Source organism: Pygocentrus nattereri, chromosome 18 (assembly GCF_015220715.1).
Source record: "Pygocentrus nattereri isolate fPygNat1 chromosome 18, fPygNat1.pri, whole genome shotgun sequence".
NCBI classification, from domain to species: domain Eukaryota; kingdom Metazoa; phylum Chordata; class Actinopteri; order Characiformes; family Serrasalmidae; genus Pygocentrus; species Pygocentrus nattereri.
This window is the reverse complement of record NC_051228.1, coordinates 24519371-24537912: the sequence shown is the minus strand read 5'-3', so window position 1 is coordinate 24537912 and position 18542 is coordinate 24519371. Positions and strand designations below refer to the sequence as shown.

At 39.7% G+C, this 18542-nt stretch overlaps 1 protein-coding gene across 2 annotated transcripts in view; it reads left to right on the top strand.

Moving 5' to 3' along the window:
- adamts6 (ADAM metallopeptidase with thrombospondin type 1 motif, 6) overlaps positions 1 to 18542 on the top strand; it is a 62776-nt gene that overhangs the window by 30116 nt on the left and 14118 nt on the right. For both annotated transcript variants that reach the window (XM_017725503.2, XM_037547588.1), the window contains exons 13-20: positions 1925 to 2070; positions 4874 to 4937; positions 9136 to 9238; positions 11117 to 11250; positions 13370 to 13493; positions 15351 to 15431; positions 17317 to 17480; positions 18230 to 18368. In XM_017725503.2, coding sequence (XP_017580992.1) covers positions 1925 to 2070; positions 4874 to 4937; positions 9136 to 9238; positions 11117 to 11250; positions 13370 to 13493; positions 15351 to 15431; positions 17317 to 17480; positions 18230 to 18368 — 955 coding nt within the window. The remainder of the gene's footprint in view (positions 1 to 1924; positions 2071 to 4873; positions 4938 to 9135; positions 9239 to 11116; positions 11251 to 13369; positions 13494 to 15350; positions 15432 to 17316; positions 17481 to 18229; positions 18369 to 18542) is intronic.

The following is an 18542-nucleotide window of genomic DNA, read 5'->3' as shown; positions in this document are numbered from 1 at the left end:
GTGTACTGGGGGCCTGGAACAGTGTAGATGGGCTGGAGGGAGTGAAAGAAGAAACCACACATGCATTTTAATAGCTGTGAGAGTTCACAACAAAGTATACATTTACTCTTGCTCCCTAGAAACTAAATGTATCTATTTCTAAGTGAAGATGAATTGTAAGAATTTTTATATTTTATATATATATTAAAGTGTAAAAATGCATCAGTGCATCATGAGTTGAAAATCAACTCAAAGTTAACTGCATCAATTTTGGAATGTAAGAATTAATTTAATCTACCATAATAGGATTCAACTAAGTGTATGCTCATTATTTGGCCAAATTTTTCCATATTCTTAGCCTACTTTCAAACATTACAAAAAGTTTTTTTTTTTTTTTTTTGTATTTTCCATATTCCGCTACTGAATAAATAGCTAATAACTGAGTCAAATAATACTGAATTACAGTGAAATCTCATGATTTCAAAACACATTAAATGGATTTCTAAAGATTCATGATCAAACCAAGTCTAGGTCAGAGATTTACACCCTTAGCTTATAGCACCGGTTTGCTCATATTTATAGCAATTCATGCTCTTTTTAATGCACCATCAGCTACTGAAAGTTGAAAAAAATATGCAGCAAAGCTTACTAATACTCAGAAAAGATCTTTGATTCTAGAACTGCAAATTCCTGATCTAAACCATTCATGATAAAAGACAGTACCAAATTCCTATCTACCTGTTTTGTCTAAACAGATCATATCTGTCTGACACTGAGAACCGTCTAGGTCTTGAGAGGCAGATAGGGGCTGCTGAAGCTACATCAGACATTTGCAGATAAGACATTCTTAAACATTCTTACTTCTGGTTTACTTAGTATTATACCTGTCCCGGTGTGTCTAACTTTCTCTTTCTGTCTGCCTGTCTCTGCTTCGCACCCTCTCCTGTCATTGATAATCTTGTTTATATATGGTCTTAGCACATTACCCTGATTTTAGATGCTAGCCACTGAGGGCATAGCTCTGCTCCTAGCCAATTCTTCTCCCTTAGAGGTGAGAGAGTGGGAGGGAGGGAGAAACAGGCAGAGAGAGAGAGAGAAAGAGAAAGAGTGAGAGAGAGAGAGAGAGAAAGAGAAAGAGCGAGAGAGAGAGAGAGAGAGAGAGAGAGAGAGAGATAGGTATATAGATAGAAAGAAAGAGAACTTAACCTACTGACACAGTTGTGCAGTGGGGACAGACTGTCTCTACTGTCTCTGCCAGCAGGCCTTGTGGTTCCGCAGACAAAGACTGGATTACGCATGGTTGTTTGTAGAAAGAAGATTCCACTCAGTCTAGAACCTTTACAGAGCCCAGGGTCTGTGTGCCAAGGACCTGTTTTCTTTTGACAATGTAGGTTTGGATTAAGGACACTTGGTAGATGCATCATGGATACACAGTGAAGCCAAAATTCAGCTAGAGTGAGAATGTAAAAGAGTGATTTGACTTTTCTGATTTTTGATTACTTTAAAAAGATACATTGGTGATTTTTCCTGCTTTTTGCGTAAAGGTTTTTGCACTGTTTTAATAACTGCCATAAATGTTGTTGCTTTTATTGCTTGCAATAAAAAAATCCTATCTCTGAAACTACAGAGATGAAGTAACATGGAAGAATGAGAAACACTGTTAAAATTAAAGTAATTTTGGAACATTTCTCTTGGTCTATTCCCAATGAAATATTCATTTATTGTTATGGGCAGCTGGTGATTTGAAACTATGTTTAAAAAAACAAAAGAGAAAAAAACTTTTCTTATGGCAGCAATATGAAAACAGATATAAATTTTCTGCAGTATTCTCAGTGGTGATACAATAAGAGACTGACTATAAAGATTCACATCTCAGTGGTTCTTTTAAAGACCAGTCAATTCACTGCCACTGTTTCTTTCCATCTTGCATGTCTTTATGTTTAAGTGGTGCTACCAGGGCGAGTGTGTGACATTTGGGACATGGCCGCAGAGCGTGGATGGAGGTTGGGGTCCCTGGTCCATCTGGGGCGAGTGTAGCCGGACCTGCGGAGGCGGAGTGTCTTCATCCATGCGCCACTGTGACAGCCCAGCGTAAGTAGGCAAAGTAAGCCTGACCAGGCCTCTGTCTTATAGCTCAGCTCACCTTATGCAAGTTTATTTTTTCTCTTCTCCTTGAATCAGCTTGAAAAATTAAATGTAATTGCAAAACTATATAATAAATTACATGGTTATGTCTAATGCAGTACATAAGGATGCACTGGAGTCTGCTAAGAATGTTTTTCTTTGGGCAAAGCAAGAGGAAAGTACTGATACCGGTACTAACAGTAATCAGTTGTCATTCCTAAATAACGTTTTCATCATCTGCTACAAGTACATAGGCACAATTAACTCTATTCCTTTTTATTTTTAAACATGCAAAAATGTTTTCTGCCACTGGAAGGAGATTGCAGTCTTTTATTGTTCTCTCTCAGTTTGATTTGTCTAACATTTGTCCAACAGTTTAATTTGCCCTGCTGGACAAAAAATTATTGTTGCTGTTCCTGTTATGTTGAATGTTTCTTGGTTGTGGAACAAGGCCACCCCCCCCACCCCTCCTTTTTTCTTTCCTACTCCAACCTTTGCTGTTGTGGCCACAGGAGCTCCAAGCTGGGCTGGCTGCAGACAGAGTTTTGGGTTTCATTCCACGTGCTTGCGGAAATGTCTGTCCTCACACTCTCCTGACAGCCTGTGGTGGGGAGTGTGGCCCGCATAATCTGTAACACCTGTGGAAGGTGATCAGGCCGGGTACCTGAAAGGCGTGGGGAGAGGAAACCCGAGACTTGGACCAGAGCTTGCCTGGAAAGCATTCATTAAAGAGTGGGCCTTTAGAACGAGGCATAACCAGGCTTCTGTCCAACAGCTTGAGAGAGAGAGTGATAAATAGAGAGAATGAGAGTGACAGAGGTAAGGAGTGAGAAAGAGAAAGAGAAAGAGCAGGGGAAGTAGTATAAAGAGGAAAAATACAAAGAGAGAGAAGAGGACACCTGAGATCAGTCCAGTCAGTGCTGGCCTGTGGGTCAAACTTTCTGAGCAGTCCAGAGTTTTTCTGCTAGACCGGCAGGATATGTAAGCACACTGCAGTACACGCTGCCCTGTTGGTCACGACAACCTGAACCATCTGGAGTTATCTGTCAAACAACACTAACTAGAAACTTGCTTGAAGAGCTGAACAGTTTTCTAAATGCTCATGTATGGTGTTAAAGCAGAGTTATATTTAAGAGAAAAGATGACATTATGCTCAAAGCTTTACTTTGAACATTGAATACATTTTTTTTATTCACTTTACCCTCCAACACAGAACTCTATATGTATATATATATATATATATATATATATATATACTCTATATATACCCTGAAAGAAGCCGAATGTATTTAATTTTGTATGCAGAAAAAATAACCCCTTACTATTAAACTATTAAAACACTGTTACTATTAAAATACATACTTGTGATAAGCTGCCAGACCCAGAGATGGAAGAAACTCCCATCTAAGGGGCAGTTTTTTGTTTCCGTTATAGGGTTTTAGACTAATGTTTATTTAACATACTTACCTAAGTGTAGTTGATTAGCCAGAAATGGACGCATAATCTATTTTGCATGAAAACAGTAGTGGTAGCAATTTTTTGTACGCTTCTATAGATAATATGCTGTAGTGTGTCAGAAATAGGTCTGGGTATCTTTCATAAATTTTTTTTGTATGCATATGATTGTATGCAGATGTTTTAATACCCCAGGTCAAATGGCATGTTTTTGATTTTCTAAGCCAAAATAAGTTAACACATCCTCTACTTAAATATTGCAAATTTTAGTGCACAATAACTATTTAATATAGTTTGACATTTTAGGAGAAACATAAGATAAATGTGCCATAACTATTTGCACAGGTCACATTTTATGTTTTATTTATAAAAAAAGAAACTTCTACAGTTTTGCCAATATTTAGAACCCACACAGGTAACTCTATTTGAGATTACTCAGTTTGATGACATAGGCATGCAGTTTGCACAGTGCTAAGTGGTAAGTATCAGATTTCATTACTTAGCTACATTAGCCTCTTATCTCTAAAGAACTAAACTTCGCACACCAAACGTGTCAAGGCTGGGAAAGGCTATGTTTACAAATCCTTTACAAGTTCTTTGTGTGCCACAGCAAGTAGAGAGTTTGTGTGTTCCTTTTCTTTTAACACATTGATTTAAGTCATGAATTAACTGTTAACCTCTTCATCAGTTTAATCACAAGGTGTATTTCAGTGCGGGCAGCAATGCCATGCAGTGATCGTCCGAGAGTGGGGGTTAAGTAGCGCTGGGTGGAGGTCAGAGGTTGGGGAGTTGTTTGTTGATGCTGAGGTGGAGTGAAAGGGCAACCTAACCCCACACTAACAGATTAACAGATGGCTGGACCGGTGTGATCTGATAATCTGCTTTTCGGTGGTAATAAAGTCTTCAGCACCCAAACCTGACCCTGCTCCATGCCCTGGGAACAGACTGCAGACGGCTTTCATTTGTACCACCTTCCCCTCCCTGGAGGAGCATCTTCACACTCATCCATCTCTACTAAGATGTTATCTCGGCCCAGCTGGAGGGAGCTGGCAGAGTTGAATGATTACTCACCCTCTACCCCAAAGCCCCCTAATGCTGCTAATGATCCAGCCTTGTGGGTGCTTCCTAGGGGTGTGTGAGTGATTGTCTGTGTATGCCATGTTGATAATGAAGTTACTCCCCCATAAAGTCCATGCAAATGTATTGCAGATGGTCCCTGGTGTTGATTGGGATGTATGTGTGTTTTTTTGTGTGTTTGTTTTTTGCTTTTTTCTGTGTCCTTCAGTGTGATGTCTTTTATTCTGATTTTTCCCAGGCCATCTGGTGGAGGAAAGTACTGTCTTGGGGAAAGGAAACGCTACAGGTCGTGCAACACCGATGTGAGTTTCCTCTCTCTCTTTTGCTTCTTTATGTACAAGCAAGGGTTAAATTGGGTGGAAGTGGATGTCCGGCACATTTTGCTTATGTGAACAGAGCTGAGCACCCATACTGTAATTTGATGGAAATGTAAATTGTTCCTAATACAATCTTCATAAAATCTGTTTAGCTATTCATTGAGATTGTAATTCAATTGTATTTAATGACATTTCCTGTTCTGCCTACTGGCTGTTTCTAAAGGCACACTTGCACTAGCTTGCTTTATCATAAATATACTTTTATCTAAAGGCCTAATCTTAATTGCAAATAAAATCTGTTTGAAAATACAAATAGTCAAATTGATGCCTATGTACAAAATGATTTCCAAAGCAAAAAATTATAAAGGAAATTTTACTTTAGTTTTACTAAAAAAGTACTTTTAAATTAAAAAATCAAAAAAAAGAAGAAAAAAAAACGAATGCCCCCCCCCCCATCAAGTGGCCTCAGCATGCATGTCTTTTTTTCCTGTTAGAAAAGCACCCCTCCTTATGAAGGCTGGCTTTGCTTGAGAAAATGCAAAAAGCATGTAAAGCTTCCTCAAGGAAACAGAGGGGCTACTAATCAAAATTTTTGAGTGTCAAAACGTTTGACAAAAAAGGGTAGATATATTGAAAGCTATCTTTGCATTACTTGCTTGCTTTTTTCAGGTGAAACTTTACACAGAAAGGGTTGTCTTTTTCTTCCATAGATCTACCATTTTCTGATCTCCAGCAGATAGTTATGAGTTTTACAGCCTGGTACTTTTAAAGAGTTTTGGATGTAAAGACAAACTGGGCCAGATTCATAAAGCGCAGCAAAGATTTACTGTGAAGTACGACGGGAGCAATTCATAACTCGACACACTCTCACAAAAAAATAAAGCTGGAACCTCTCTGGTGGTAACTTTTACCAATAAGAAGCTAGAGTGTATTAAATTGTATTTTCCAGACATGTTTGTTACAACAAACATACCCACTCATATACCCACTCAGCTGATTGACCAATATATTTAGAAGCCACTTTTTTTTTTAAATTGCAAACAGTTTTGACTTTTGATACTATTTTTAGATTTATAATGGATTTTTCAAAGGTATTCCATTTATATGTAATATTACATTTTACCAGTGAAAATTCATTTCTTACAAGTAAAATGGGAAATTTTAGTAGTCAGTATTTAATATTTATTTTTTACATGTGCAAATCAAATTCCTGATGTCAATAAAATTCATTATTAAAATTAATAATTCGGCACAAATGATAGTTCTGCACTGCATCCACAAATGCTAATTGAAACTCTAAAAGACAAAGAAGAAACCATATATAAACAAGTTCTGGGCCTGAGCTCCTTCAAAATGGACTGAGATGAAGTGGAAAAGTATCCTGTGATCTGATAAATCAACATTTGAAATTTTTTGGAAAAAGGACACTGTGTCCTCCGGGCTAAAGACCACTCAGCTTATTATCAGATCAAAAGCCAGTATTTATGACGGTGTAGGGGGGCATTAGTCCACATGGCATGGGTGACTGGCACATCTGTGAAGGCACATGTTTTGGCAACATATGCTGCCATCCAGATGATGTCTTTTTCAGGGAAGGCCTTGATTATTTCAGCAAGACAATGTAAAACCACATTCTGCATGTACTATAACAGCATAGATCCATATTAAAAGAGTCGGGTGCTAAACTGACCTTCCTGCAGTCCAAACCTGTCACCCACTGAAAACATGATGAGGTTTTGGGCTGTTTGGTGAGGGTTTTGGTAAAGGGAGATTTATATACGATGTACCCAGAATAGAAGGAACACAGACATTATTACAGCTGGTGTTTTAATGCAAGCTCACTGATACCATTGTGCTGTCTGAATAAGGAGTTTGTTTTATGAGCTATAGAGGCGCACATGGTTACTCTCTCTATCTGTGGCCTAATTCTACCCCAGTTATTAAAGTTATTCATTGCCAGATGGGCTTTGCTGCATCATTCTGAGAGCTGTCAAACTTGCAGAGTTCGGATACAGATAAATAGGAAGGCTGTGAGTGCTTTTTAAATTTATGAATGGGGAAGATCTAATGACTTAGGGCCCTTAATCAACTAAAGTGTGTATTGCCATGGGTTTTGAAATGTACATTGATTGATTTTGTTACTGTCTGTTATTCAAGTTGTAAAGCATAGACCATGCTTCAAAAAATCCTTTAGTGCTATACAGCCTCAGTCAACGTTAACTTTTATATTAAGTCAGTCTATTAAGACTGACATGAGTTGTGAAAAAAAATGAATTAACGTGAACAAATATTTTTGTGAAGCTGGAAATGCATGTTTCCCCTTCCTGTCTATTTAAAGGTGGCCTGTTTTTCTTAAGGTGAAAATTAAGGCAGTTAGGGGGCCTCAAGGCTATTCTACCACAGATCTTAAAAATAACAGCCCAGGGCAAGCAGCAGATGTTTACTTTGGAAAACAAACACCATGCCCCAAACCACCATTTCATCCCACTGAAAGCTGCGCGTCCAAAACAAATGGATTGTGGATGCCCTAGGTTCTGCTGTGACATTCGGTCAGGCGCAGGCCCGGTACACTACAGACAGCATACAGGAGGACCAGGCATGCAGTGGACCAATCTAAAACAATGCTTTTAATGCAAAGCCTTGACCCTATGGAATGCAAATGAAGATCTCGAAGGAAATAGCTAAAGGGCTACGGCTGCTCTTCCTCAGGCTGGATTTGGCTGTTTTGGGGTGTTTCTGTCCATTGTCTGAATTTATTATGACTTAAGTCATAGAGGATGTGGCCCCCTGTGGCTATTGTTCGGCCCTGAGCAAAAGTCTGCTTGTTCTGCTTCTCACAACAATGAGCTAATCTCTCCTGCCCCCTCCTCCCCAGCTCTCGCTCGCTTCCCTCTCCCACTGCTGAGTGCAGTCGCTTTCTGTTATCTGACCGCTGACATCATGACCACAGGGTGATACTGGAGACACTATGAAAGGAAGCTAGTGTGAAGTTAAGTGACAGTAATTGGGACTGAGGCATCAAAGGCTACAGACAGGGCTATTTATGCCTTTGTCCACTAAAGATATTAATTGTGGAATCCATGAAGCGCAGATGTGTGCAAGAGCAGAGAGGATTCATTTTCACTTTGGACCAGAAGGACAGAGAGGGACAGAAACTCAATCAGATCTAAAAATACTGAGGACCAGATACATGTATGAGCAGGCACAGCACAAATCCACTTACATTGTGTTTGGAATTAATGCTTAATTTACTAAGGCTGCTTATTTGGTATTATGTCTTCTCACGCGTACATCTGATCTTGAGAACTGGATATGGAAGTTATTTTGTTTGTTATTTTGTATTCTTTCAGTGTGTGTTTGAGGCTTGTGCCTCCGTTTAACTGGTGAAAAATCTACATGAAACCAGCTGACACTAGTTGCTCAGACTAATAAATTGAGCAGGATATGTAGAACTTCCAATATCTTTGCCAAATTTCTGTGCAATGCTCCTATGTTTTGCTCAATCCTCCCTTAAATGCATATGTATGAGGGAGAGAAATGTATTTTGCATGTTCCAAAACATTGCTTATTTAGTATAACTTGCCTATTGTGTACATGATGCGGGCGGAAGGCGTCCAAGTTGCACCTGAAACTGCCACAGGAGGCTTAGCTTATTGGGCTTTGAGGGTGACCTAGGAAAGCAAGACGGTTTAGTATATTAGATTTGATTAACTTGCAATTGACTGCTTTAGAAATATTTCAGATTTTGTTGTCCTGACATGTCAAGGTGACCTGGATCTCTTTGGTGCCATCTATTGTCTCCTCAGCTTTAGTCTCATAAACTCTAATTAACGTAGAGTTATCTTAGTCCATCCTGTATAAGAAGCAACCAAGCTCTTGTTACAAACAACTTCTAAGGGCGAATATTTCACTTTTTAACAAATACACAAAGGCTATAAACACCATTATTGCAGTGCCACTTCAGGGTCACAGTTGTTGCTTCCATAATGGCTGTGGGAAGAGTGTCTCATAAATCAGTGATGAAACACTGTTATCTTGAGATGATAAGAACTTTTGTCATTATCTGTAGATTAGCTAAATAAGATCATCAGGAATTAGAAAACCTCAGTTTTGGGTTGATCGAATGCTCAGGTTTTGAAAAAAACACATCTCACTGACTAAAATATCACTTGTCTGCCCACAGGCTTGTCCAATGGGGTCACGAGACTTTCGGGAGAAGCAGTGCGCTGACTTTGACAGCATGCCTTTCCGTGGGAAGTACTACAACTGGAAGCCTTACACTGGAGGTATGTTCCAAGCATGAGACAACAGGCAAAGAAAGCAGGACAGGGCTGTGGGTTGGCTGGGAAACTCTTCAAATCTCCTACCATGTCATTGGTAGGGCTTAGGACATGCGGACACGTACACATAGCAAATGTGCAATGTGGTGGGTCACTAAACGACCACACTCTCCCATGAAGCCTTCCCAGAGTCAGCGCTCCAGTGACAGTATACATATCAGCCTGCTTTGTGTACCCTGCTAACACCAACAATGTGGAAATCTCTTTGATGGTCTGAAAATTCCTGGGATTCCAGAGCGCCATGTCTTTGAAGGCCCTCTGAGTGAGTGTATCCCTGGTTGCCTTCAGGACTTTATGCAATGGTAGCATACTGGAACAGCATCTTTATGGTCTTGACACCTTTACCCATTTACCCATTACTCATTGCTCTCGTTCAGTTTTGAACCTAATACAAAACCTTTTTTTAAAACTGCAGCATGATGTCTACAATATTATTATCATTTTACATTGTTCGGCTATTTGTCAGATGTCTGATCAAAAAAATATTGGTCCTCAAATTCAAAAGGATTACTGTGACACAGATTAATTCAAACACAGTATGTCATAGGAACTCTTTCCCTTAACTGGAGAATCACTATTTTACTTAGAATGGTTATGATTTACTTCATTACTGGAGTAATATGCCATGTCTCTGGGTACTGTTTAGTTCCTCAGTGTGTCACAGTGCGCCACTCAGTATTAACCATTACTACATTACATTAAAGCCATACTGAGTCCACAGAAAGCTACAGTATATTACATATGGGTGAAATATACACAGATAAATGCAGTCAGTCTTTTAGGCAAACAAATGCTAACGATGAGCCTCAGCCAATGTTACTGTCCTAGTTTTTTTCAGCTCGATTCTTTCAGCTTGAAAACAGCCAGTCTGTAAAGAGGTAGTAAACTGATGCCAAGCGTGATAAGTGATGCTGATCATTTTATTTTAATTTATATGAGTGTAAAAATGAATTTGAACCTGGTGTTTATTGGCCCTCCAATCTGCAGCTTGTTCTCCAGGGGAATCTATCCTTTGACGGCACGCAGCCATGTTACTTCATAGCGCTGGCTTTGATATATTGATGACACTGATTACGTTGATTAGTGGCCACATTTTTGACACATTTTCACAGATTGTTCTAATTAGCTACAAGTGAGAAATAACTAATACAATGTGAGTGTTGCTTTTGTCTGAAACATCTAAGGATTAAGCCTCACAGAGAAAAGAAATATTTCTTATTTACAGAGAGAGAGCAAGATGCCAGTAAACAAAGAAAAACCCTCCGACATTGAAAACTGAGTCTGACTCGTTGTGAGTCAGTAAGAGAAGTTCAAAGCAACCTCAATCATCTCCTTATCGCTTGCAATGACCAATTGTTTGGCTCTGAGAAACCATTTAAATCATGAACATCCTTGTAAAAAGAGCACAAGAGAGATTACCTCTGTCTGTTTGTTGGCAGCTTTGTTAATCTCTTCTCATGTCGGCGTAATTATGATGTCAGACTAAATGTTCAGTTCTTGCTATTAGTAATACCTCTCTTGCGATGTGCATGGCTCTGACCCTACTTTTAACATCAACAAAGCAACAAGGACAAAGCTCAGTCCCGCTTTAGTACCCCAGACCATGACAATCGCAAAGGAAAACAGTTTGTTTATTAGTAAGCGAGTAAATGAATGAGTTGTTTCCATGTGGAATATCAGTTGATCGTTTTAAATAAATCACAGCGGGCTATAAGACACTGTGGTTTGAAGCAGTTACATGTGAATTGAGAGTCCTGGGACCTTGATACTTGAGCTGCTAAAAAGTTTTTTTAAGAAGGGTGACATCAGTGGCTTGTGTTGCAGGTGGTGTGAAGCCCTGTGCTCTGAACTGCCTGGCTGAGGGATACAACTTCTATACAGAGCGCTCCCCTGCTGTCATCGATGGCACTCGCTGCCAGGCCGACTCTCTAGATATCTGCATCAACGGAGAGTGTAAGGTGAGGAGCTCTTTCCCTCTACACAATTTGAGATGTGTCTGATTCATAATAGATTGTTTGGCAAAAAATAGAATTTTCCTTTTACTCCACATGTATGTACACAGTCAGTTTACTTCTGTAGTTTTGCAGTGGAGCTACGAAGCTATTGTAGCTAACAATAAATATAATTATCATATAATGGAACTATATATAATTCAAACTGCATGCCTCCATGTTTGAGTAATCTTAGATACACTTGCTGGACTGACAATGTATGACAGTGTTATGTGTAAAAATGTACTCCCACTGAGTACTGAACTGGAAAATGTATTTCAGGATCATCATAACATTTTCGAGGCTCTCAAGGATCACAACTGTAAGCGTTGGCTCTATGAGTCACGAGTTCAATCTTTGACGATGCCACAGCCGTCCTTGGCTGCAAATCCAAGAGAGTATACTTGGCCTGACTCTCTTTGTCTTCACTCTCCTCCATCACTCAGTGAGATGCCAGTGTGTGTGTGTCTTTTAGCTGACGTAGCAGCTAGCTGTCCAGTGTTAGCATCAGTTTGAAAATATGTCTTGGCACTTTACCCTCCCAGTTAGGCAACACTGTGTGACAATGTGAGACCTAAATCAGTGAGTGAAATTGACTAAATTTTAGGGAAAAAAAACATGTTCATTAACAATGTATATTGTGTTCAATGGACAGTCTATATAAAGTGAACATTTGGTTGGGGTCTCATGCACACTGTAAAGAGGAGGGGTCTGTAACCCACAAATTATCCCAGTTATGTCAAGTTTAAAACCAATCAGTAATACAACTAATCTGAGTGAGAAAAAGTCAAATAAATACATATGTTGCTGGATGTGCTTGTGTGCCAGCTGCCTGAAGTGATAGGAACAATAGCTTGGAGCCACACCAGCCCTTTGTGGAGCCAGTTGGGAACCACTGGTTGAACTACGGTTTGCCAGTCTCCCAGTCTTCATATACTCTATGTGGTCTCCAAGTCTCTGAATTTAGATCCTTTTTTTAGGGTCTAGGCACAACACTGGTGAAGTGAATTATCTCTGTTTACCAGATACTAACACTCTCTGACTGACAGTCCACTGAACTAAAGCAGTCAAAAATACAGAACAATGAAAACTTTTTTAAAAAAGTAGATTTTTGTAGAACAAAAGGCTGTGAGTTTCTTATCAGAACAGAACACTTCTGGATCTTATTGTATTTTTGGATGTTTTGTGAGCCATACATGCCAAATTTAATAGGATACACAATTCAGTTACAATATTATTTGTTTAATAAATGAATTGGCAGTGATGTGGGGCTTTGTGCATATTAGGAAGACATTAAGAATGGGTTGACAGGAAGAATAGAATACTTGAAGCTTATTTGTTATTGAAGCTTATTTGTGGTGACTGCATAGATGTCTGGAAGAGTGAGAAACATAAATACTGTCTTTTTATACAGGGGATGAAAGCATGCTGCATGTATGTAACAGCGTGTAGATCTCTGGAACAGCAAATTAGGCGCCTCACAAAGCCAACAAATGTTACAGAGGGAGGATTTAAAAGAGCAAGAGGTTCCACTCAAAGAGAGGCAGACATATATTACTGCTCACACTGGAGCTTGCCTAACTAAATAAATCTCAGAAAAAACTATCTCAGAAACATCTCTATAAGTTCAATTTAGAGACATTCTGGGTAATCCTGTTCTGTTATAGATGTTATAGATGTTTGTGAATCCTGTTCTGTTTTTTCTTTAGTCTACCAAATATCTGTGATGGCATTAGTTTAAAACTAGCACATAAAATTAAGCTCGCAGCCCAGTTTTATTACACACTTTCATCACCTACGTATAGCTAAACCAGTTTGCACTGACATCCCTGTAGTTACTGAATAATAAGCCTTAGTATGTAATACGCCTGGGATTTTGGATTTTTAAAGGGTTAAACATCACACAAGGTTCACTGGCAATTGTACCCAGCATGCCACTACCATGAGAACACTTCCACCATGTGTGTATTTGCCTGGCACTAAAAACACTCTGTTGGGGTGTGTGTGTGTGTGTGTGTGTGTGTGTGTGTGTGTGTGTGTGTGTGTGTGTGTGTGTGTGTGTGTGTGTGTGTGTGTGTCAATCCAGCATGTGGGCTGTGACAACATCCTGGGCTCGGATGCCAAGGAGGACAGATGCCGTGTGTGTGGAGGAGATGGCAGCACGTGTGAAGCTACTGAAGGCCTGTTCAATGACTCGCTGCCCAGAGGAGGTCAGTGCTCACCAATCCCTATATCACAAGCTGTAATAGTGTAACAGTAAATGCATTTTGAAATGTAATAATCAATCGTAATTAATATTATGTCTAAGTGAGTAAGTATTTGCTCATTTTGGCCAATCTAAAATGTCCTGATTATTTATAAAAATCCAGCTTAGTGTAATGTATTTAATATATTCTTTATTTTACTACTTTCTAACTAGCTTCTATAGTCTTACTGTCCATGTATTTTTAAGGGCCGATATCTTTCATTTTTCCTGAATTTTAGATTATTTTCCCCACTTTCTACCAAAAACAGTTACAAAATATTTTTACATAACCACTTTCTATCTTCTCTTTACCCCTTAGGATTAAAAGGACTGTTTCTGTTGAGACTGAAATTTGTAAATGATTGTGCTGCACTGCATAGGGGTGCCCTAAAAAAAGCAGTCTGGGCTAAAGCACTTCTTATAACTTCGTTGTGTGGGTGGGTGGGTCTGTAGACTTTGCATCTTAGCTTCGATATACAGACTGTATGATCTGTAAGGGAGTGAAATTTTGAAACATTAACATTGTTGACATACTTTAAACTTTTTATTTTAAAGTGAGGAAATTTGATTTTACATGACATTGGCATTTTATTAATCAAATTCAAATTATGGTGAAATTTGAGATGTCCTCGTGCACTGAATCGTTTCCTAAAGAATTGTAATTAAATCGTTGTGAGGTCAGAGATGTGCACCCCACACAGGAACCCACCACAACAGCAAAAGAACTGACTCCCTAGCCAAAGACGCCGAATAGCCAAGACTAACTCCTCTCCTGAAGCACATGCTGTGATGTCATAACTATTTCCAAGTGGTGCGTTATAACAGTGTGGCGCTTTGGCTTGCGCGTATACAGCTCAGGCCTGTGGCCGCGGCGGCCTGTTTGAGGCGGCCCCTATAAGGCCGTTAAGTGCGTAAAATACAGCGTGCCGAAACCGTCCATGCATGAAAGCCTCTGCTGAGCGAGGATGTGGAATGAGAAGAGTAAGCAGAACCAGGGATTGAAAGAGGGGGAGAAAAAGAGAGTGCTCCCCAGAACCCCATCAGACCAAACCTTCCACACGCCTGCCAAACGCGACAAGTTTTTAATCGCTTTCTGCAAGAGACGTCCCTGCTGAAGCGAGTGTAGTGTGAGCGAGCAGGGAACGCGCTGTTTTTTTGGCAACAGCCTTCTGTCACCAGGCCAGCAAAGTACTGCTGCCAAATGCTACATTTTTCATGGAAATGCTGTGGGATTTTTTTTTTGTGTGCACTGTCACCCAATGATAAAGCTTATGTTTTGGGGTCAAGAAACAAGTTGTCAAAATAGAAGTGGTAACTCAATATATGAGTATTAATTGCATCATCCACTGAGGGAATGAATAAAACTTCTAATATCGCACGCGTGTTGTGGGTTGGTGTCCAAGAACTGTCTCTATAGAGCGAGGCCATTTTCTCCTTTTAAGGTATAGCTAGTAAATCATCCAAAATCTTTGAGAGGGAAGAGTGGGTTTCTCTGGGCGTAGATCCTTCTCTTATTATGGATTTGCTGTTTCTTATTTATTGCAGCCGTACTATGAACAAACTCTAAATGACTAATTTCATACCTATCTGTGTTTCATCTCTTAGTCCATTCTGAATAAAAAAGTCACTGGACACCTTATGAATGCATAACCTATGCTTACACTTAGAAATCTGCAGGAATACTTGGGGGAGGGGTACTTTAAAATAGCCAAGACATTCATCTTTAATTGGTGTATGTAATATTTTAAGACACTGTAACTTCTGACTGATGTCTCAAGCTTTGTGACACCAGCCACAATTTGAACGATTTCCCCTTTGCTAGGTTATATGGAGGTGGTCCAGATCCCCAGAGGCTCAGTCCACATTGAGATCAAAGAGGTGGCCATGTCAAAGAACTATATTGGTGAGTGCTTCAATGCTCCATGTATTTGGCCTTGGTCATCGGACAGTCAGGTCTGTGAAAATGGCCACTTCATTTCCTGAGTTGAAGTCAGCCTTCAGGAGATGATGAGAAGAGGTTTTGTGCACCTCTTGGCATCCTCTTTGCAGGTGTAAATCTGAATCTTGCTGACAACCACTTTTCCACCTGCAACAGCCATCTGATTTACAGCCTTAAGTTAGGCCATCACTTCTTATACCGGCTGCGACCTGAATCGAACCATTCAAGTCCCATCTGTGTCACTAATTAAAACAATAAAGCAAGCGGGTTCCAATTAAGTTGTTTTGAACACAAATAAATATAGTTGGGTGCATGACAGCTTGTTGAGTTTAGTCTTCCATCACGTTGATGCATTAGGTTCTTGTGATGCTAAGACAAGATACTGTCATTTGATGTATAGCAATGATGGTGTTGTATAAGTGATGGTTCATAAGGAGGTTATACTAAAAGATTGAAATTTGTGCCTCTTTCATGCTTATTGCATGCCAGTTCTGTCTGATATTAATACACAAAGTAAGAAAAAAATTTCTTGTTAAGTAGGAAGTATATTCACAGAACTATGCTTACAGTAGGATCAACTGATCTTCAAAATCAGTCAGAATTTGACCTGACAGTGTCTTGGATTGCAGTGCAATACTGATCAGTACCAAAAAATAACTGTGGTCTCCCTTAAAGAGCCGACCAACATACCAGAATAAACTGAAAGGCAAACTGCAACTAGCATATTACAGTGTATCGCCAGCTACTGAGACTGACATATCCTGTTATGACAGCATAAATGTTATTCTTTTGCTGACAGTTGAAATTTCACACAGTATTTTATAAAAAAAAACCTTGCACATGAATTGATCAGCTGAAAATATTCTAAATTCTTCTGTGATGCCAGCACAAAAACATACGTTTGTTAGCTGCCATTAGTCTACAGTAAATTGGCCTACAGAAGCACTGCTTAGTCATAAAACTATTGTAACTAAAAGGAGTGACAGGCATGGTACCAAAGCTAGTCCTAATTCAGGCGTAAAAGCTCCAGGCACTCCACACAGAGAATGTCTGGATCAACTGCCTGCAATTTGGCTTAATTTCAATCAGGAGAAAAGTGAATATTTAGAGATGTGTTGTTCCTGGAGACAGGACCTTTGCTTTGACGACCGTGCTGGAATGGTATTCTTGGGGTTCGTTCCAGACTTTCACCTGACTGTCTTTTTTTCTCTTATCCTTCTTTCTTTCTCTTTCTCTTTCTCACTTTCGAGTAAGGTAGTTTTCATGGTTGTGCAGTGTAAGGTGAACAGGCTAGTGAAAGCTGCTCAGGATGGCGCAAAGCCTGTTGGCAGGGTCTTGCACATCATGGTGATGAATGACACCAATGACATCACGCCACAACACTCATCGTTGCAGTTGTTGCCAGGCAGCAGCTTGCTCTTGTCAGACTGTTAACTTACAGGCTTTTCTCTCTCTCTCTCTCTCTCTCTCCTCTCACTCTCATTCTTGCTCACTTTCTGTTTCTGGTAAAATTCAATTTACAAGCCTTGCTCAATTCTGATTTTTCACCAACACTCCAATCTTTCTGCCTTGGTGGTTCACATTAAAATTAAAAAGTGACCCTTATCTGTCATTAGTGTGAACACATCTAAGTAAAAAAAAAAAATAAAAGCACAAATTCTTCTCTGATCCATCTCATGACATTTGCATGGCTGTGTAGCATTTAGATCTGATTAAGGAGAACATGAAAGTGCCACCAGTCTGATTTGTAAAGAATTAGATTTTTGTGTTCACAAAGTCCTGCAAGTAAGCCAAATTTAAAAAATGAATTTGTGGCACTTTAACTCTGTGCTGTTCATATTCTCCACAGCTTTGAAATCTGAGGGAGACGACTACTACATCAATGGCGCATGGACCATCGACTGGCCTCGCAAGTTTGACATTGCAGGGACAGCCTTTCACTACAAGAGGCCTGCAGATGAACCCGAGTCTCTTGAGGCACTAGGAGCCACCACAGAAAATCTGGTTGTTATGGTATGTGTACTCAAAAAAGAATGTATGTTATGTTGTCAATAATATGACTTATATTAATGAGGAGTGGAGAGGTTAACATGCTGTTTGAGCTGAACTAGAAGTGGGAATTTAGTCACAAATTAAAGCACCCATTTACCAGAAGATATTTGCAAACTATGCACATGCAGAAACACACACATACAAAAGAGCCAAGGGAGGAGCGGGGTGTTTTGAATGCACTCTGTTTGAAATTGTCTGGCTCACTCTAAATAAAGTCCACATCTGTGCACAAACCTCACTTGAACTCTGGCTCGTGGTTTTAAGTTAACAGCTATATATGTGCACAGAAAACCTCTGTCTGGCCAAATGTGAACACTCATGAGCACATTTCATACTGTGTGTGTGTGTGTGTGTGTGTGTATGCTGAAAAGTCCTGCTTCTTAGGATTTTTCTCTTTGACAGAAGAGCTACAAATACCAGCACAACTACAAAACACACAAGTGGTCAATAGACCACAAGCCTTTCCTCTGTGGCATAGATTCATTAGCATAGCTCTTTTTTGTATAACTTAAAACGCATGCACACAAAATAAACATAGAACAATACTAGTCTTAGACATGAATATAGTCAGAAGTAAAGAAAACTGTTTTGTTTGCCATTTATGTAAAATACTATTATAAAATCAGCCTTTACCCAAATGTTTACTTTCAAATGCAGCAGCACATCTGGAAGTGCCAATTATGCTGAGCTTCTCCTCCATTTGTCTCCAGGTGCTGCTGCAAGAGCAGAACCAGGGCATCCGCTACAAGTTCAATGTACCTATACAGCGCACTGGCAGTGGGGATAATGAAGTGGGCTTCTCTTGGCACCACCTGCCCTGGTCCGAGTGCTCCGCCACCTGTGCAGGAGGTACACCACTCACAAACTAGCACCTTATGCGTGCACAAGCAGATGAAAATTCAAGTGCTGAATGAAGAGCAATTGAAGATGAATTATTTTTGCAGGAAAGATACTGCAATGTAATATAAGGGTTCATAGCCCATACAAACATGTTTGCTTTAGGCAACAGGTGCCACATACAGT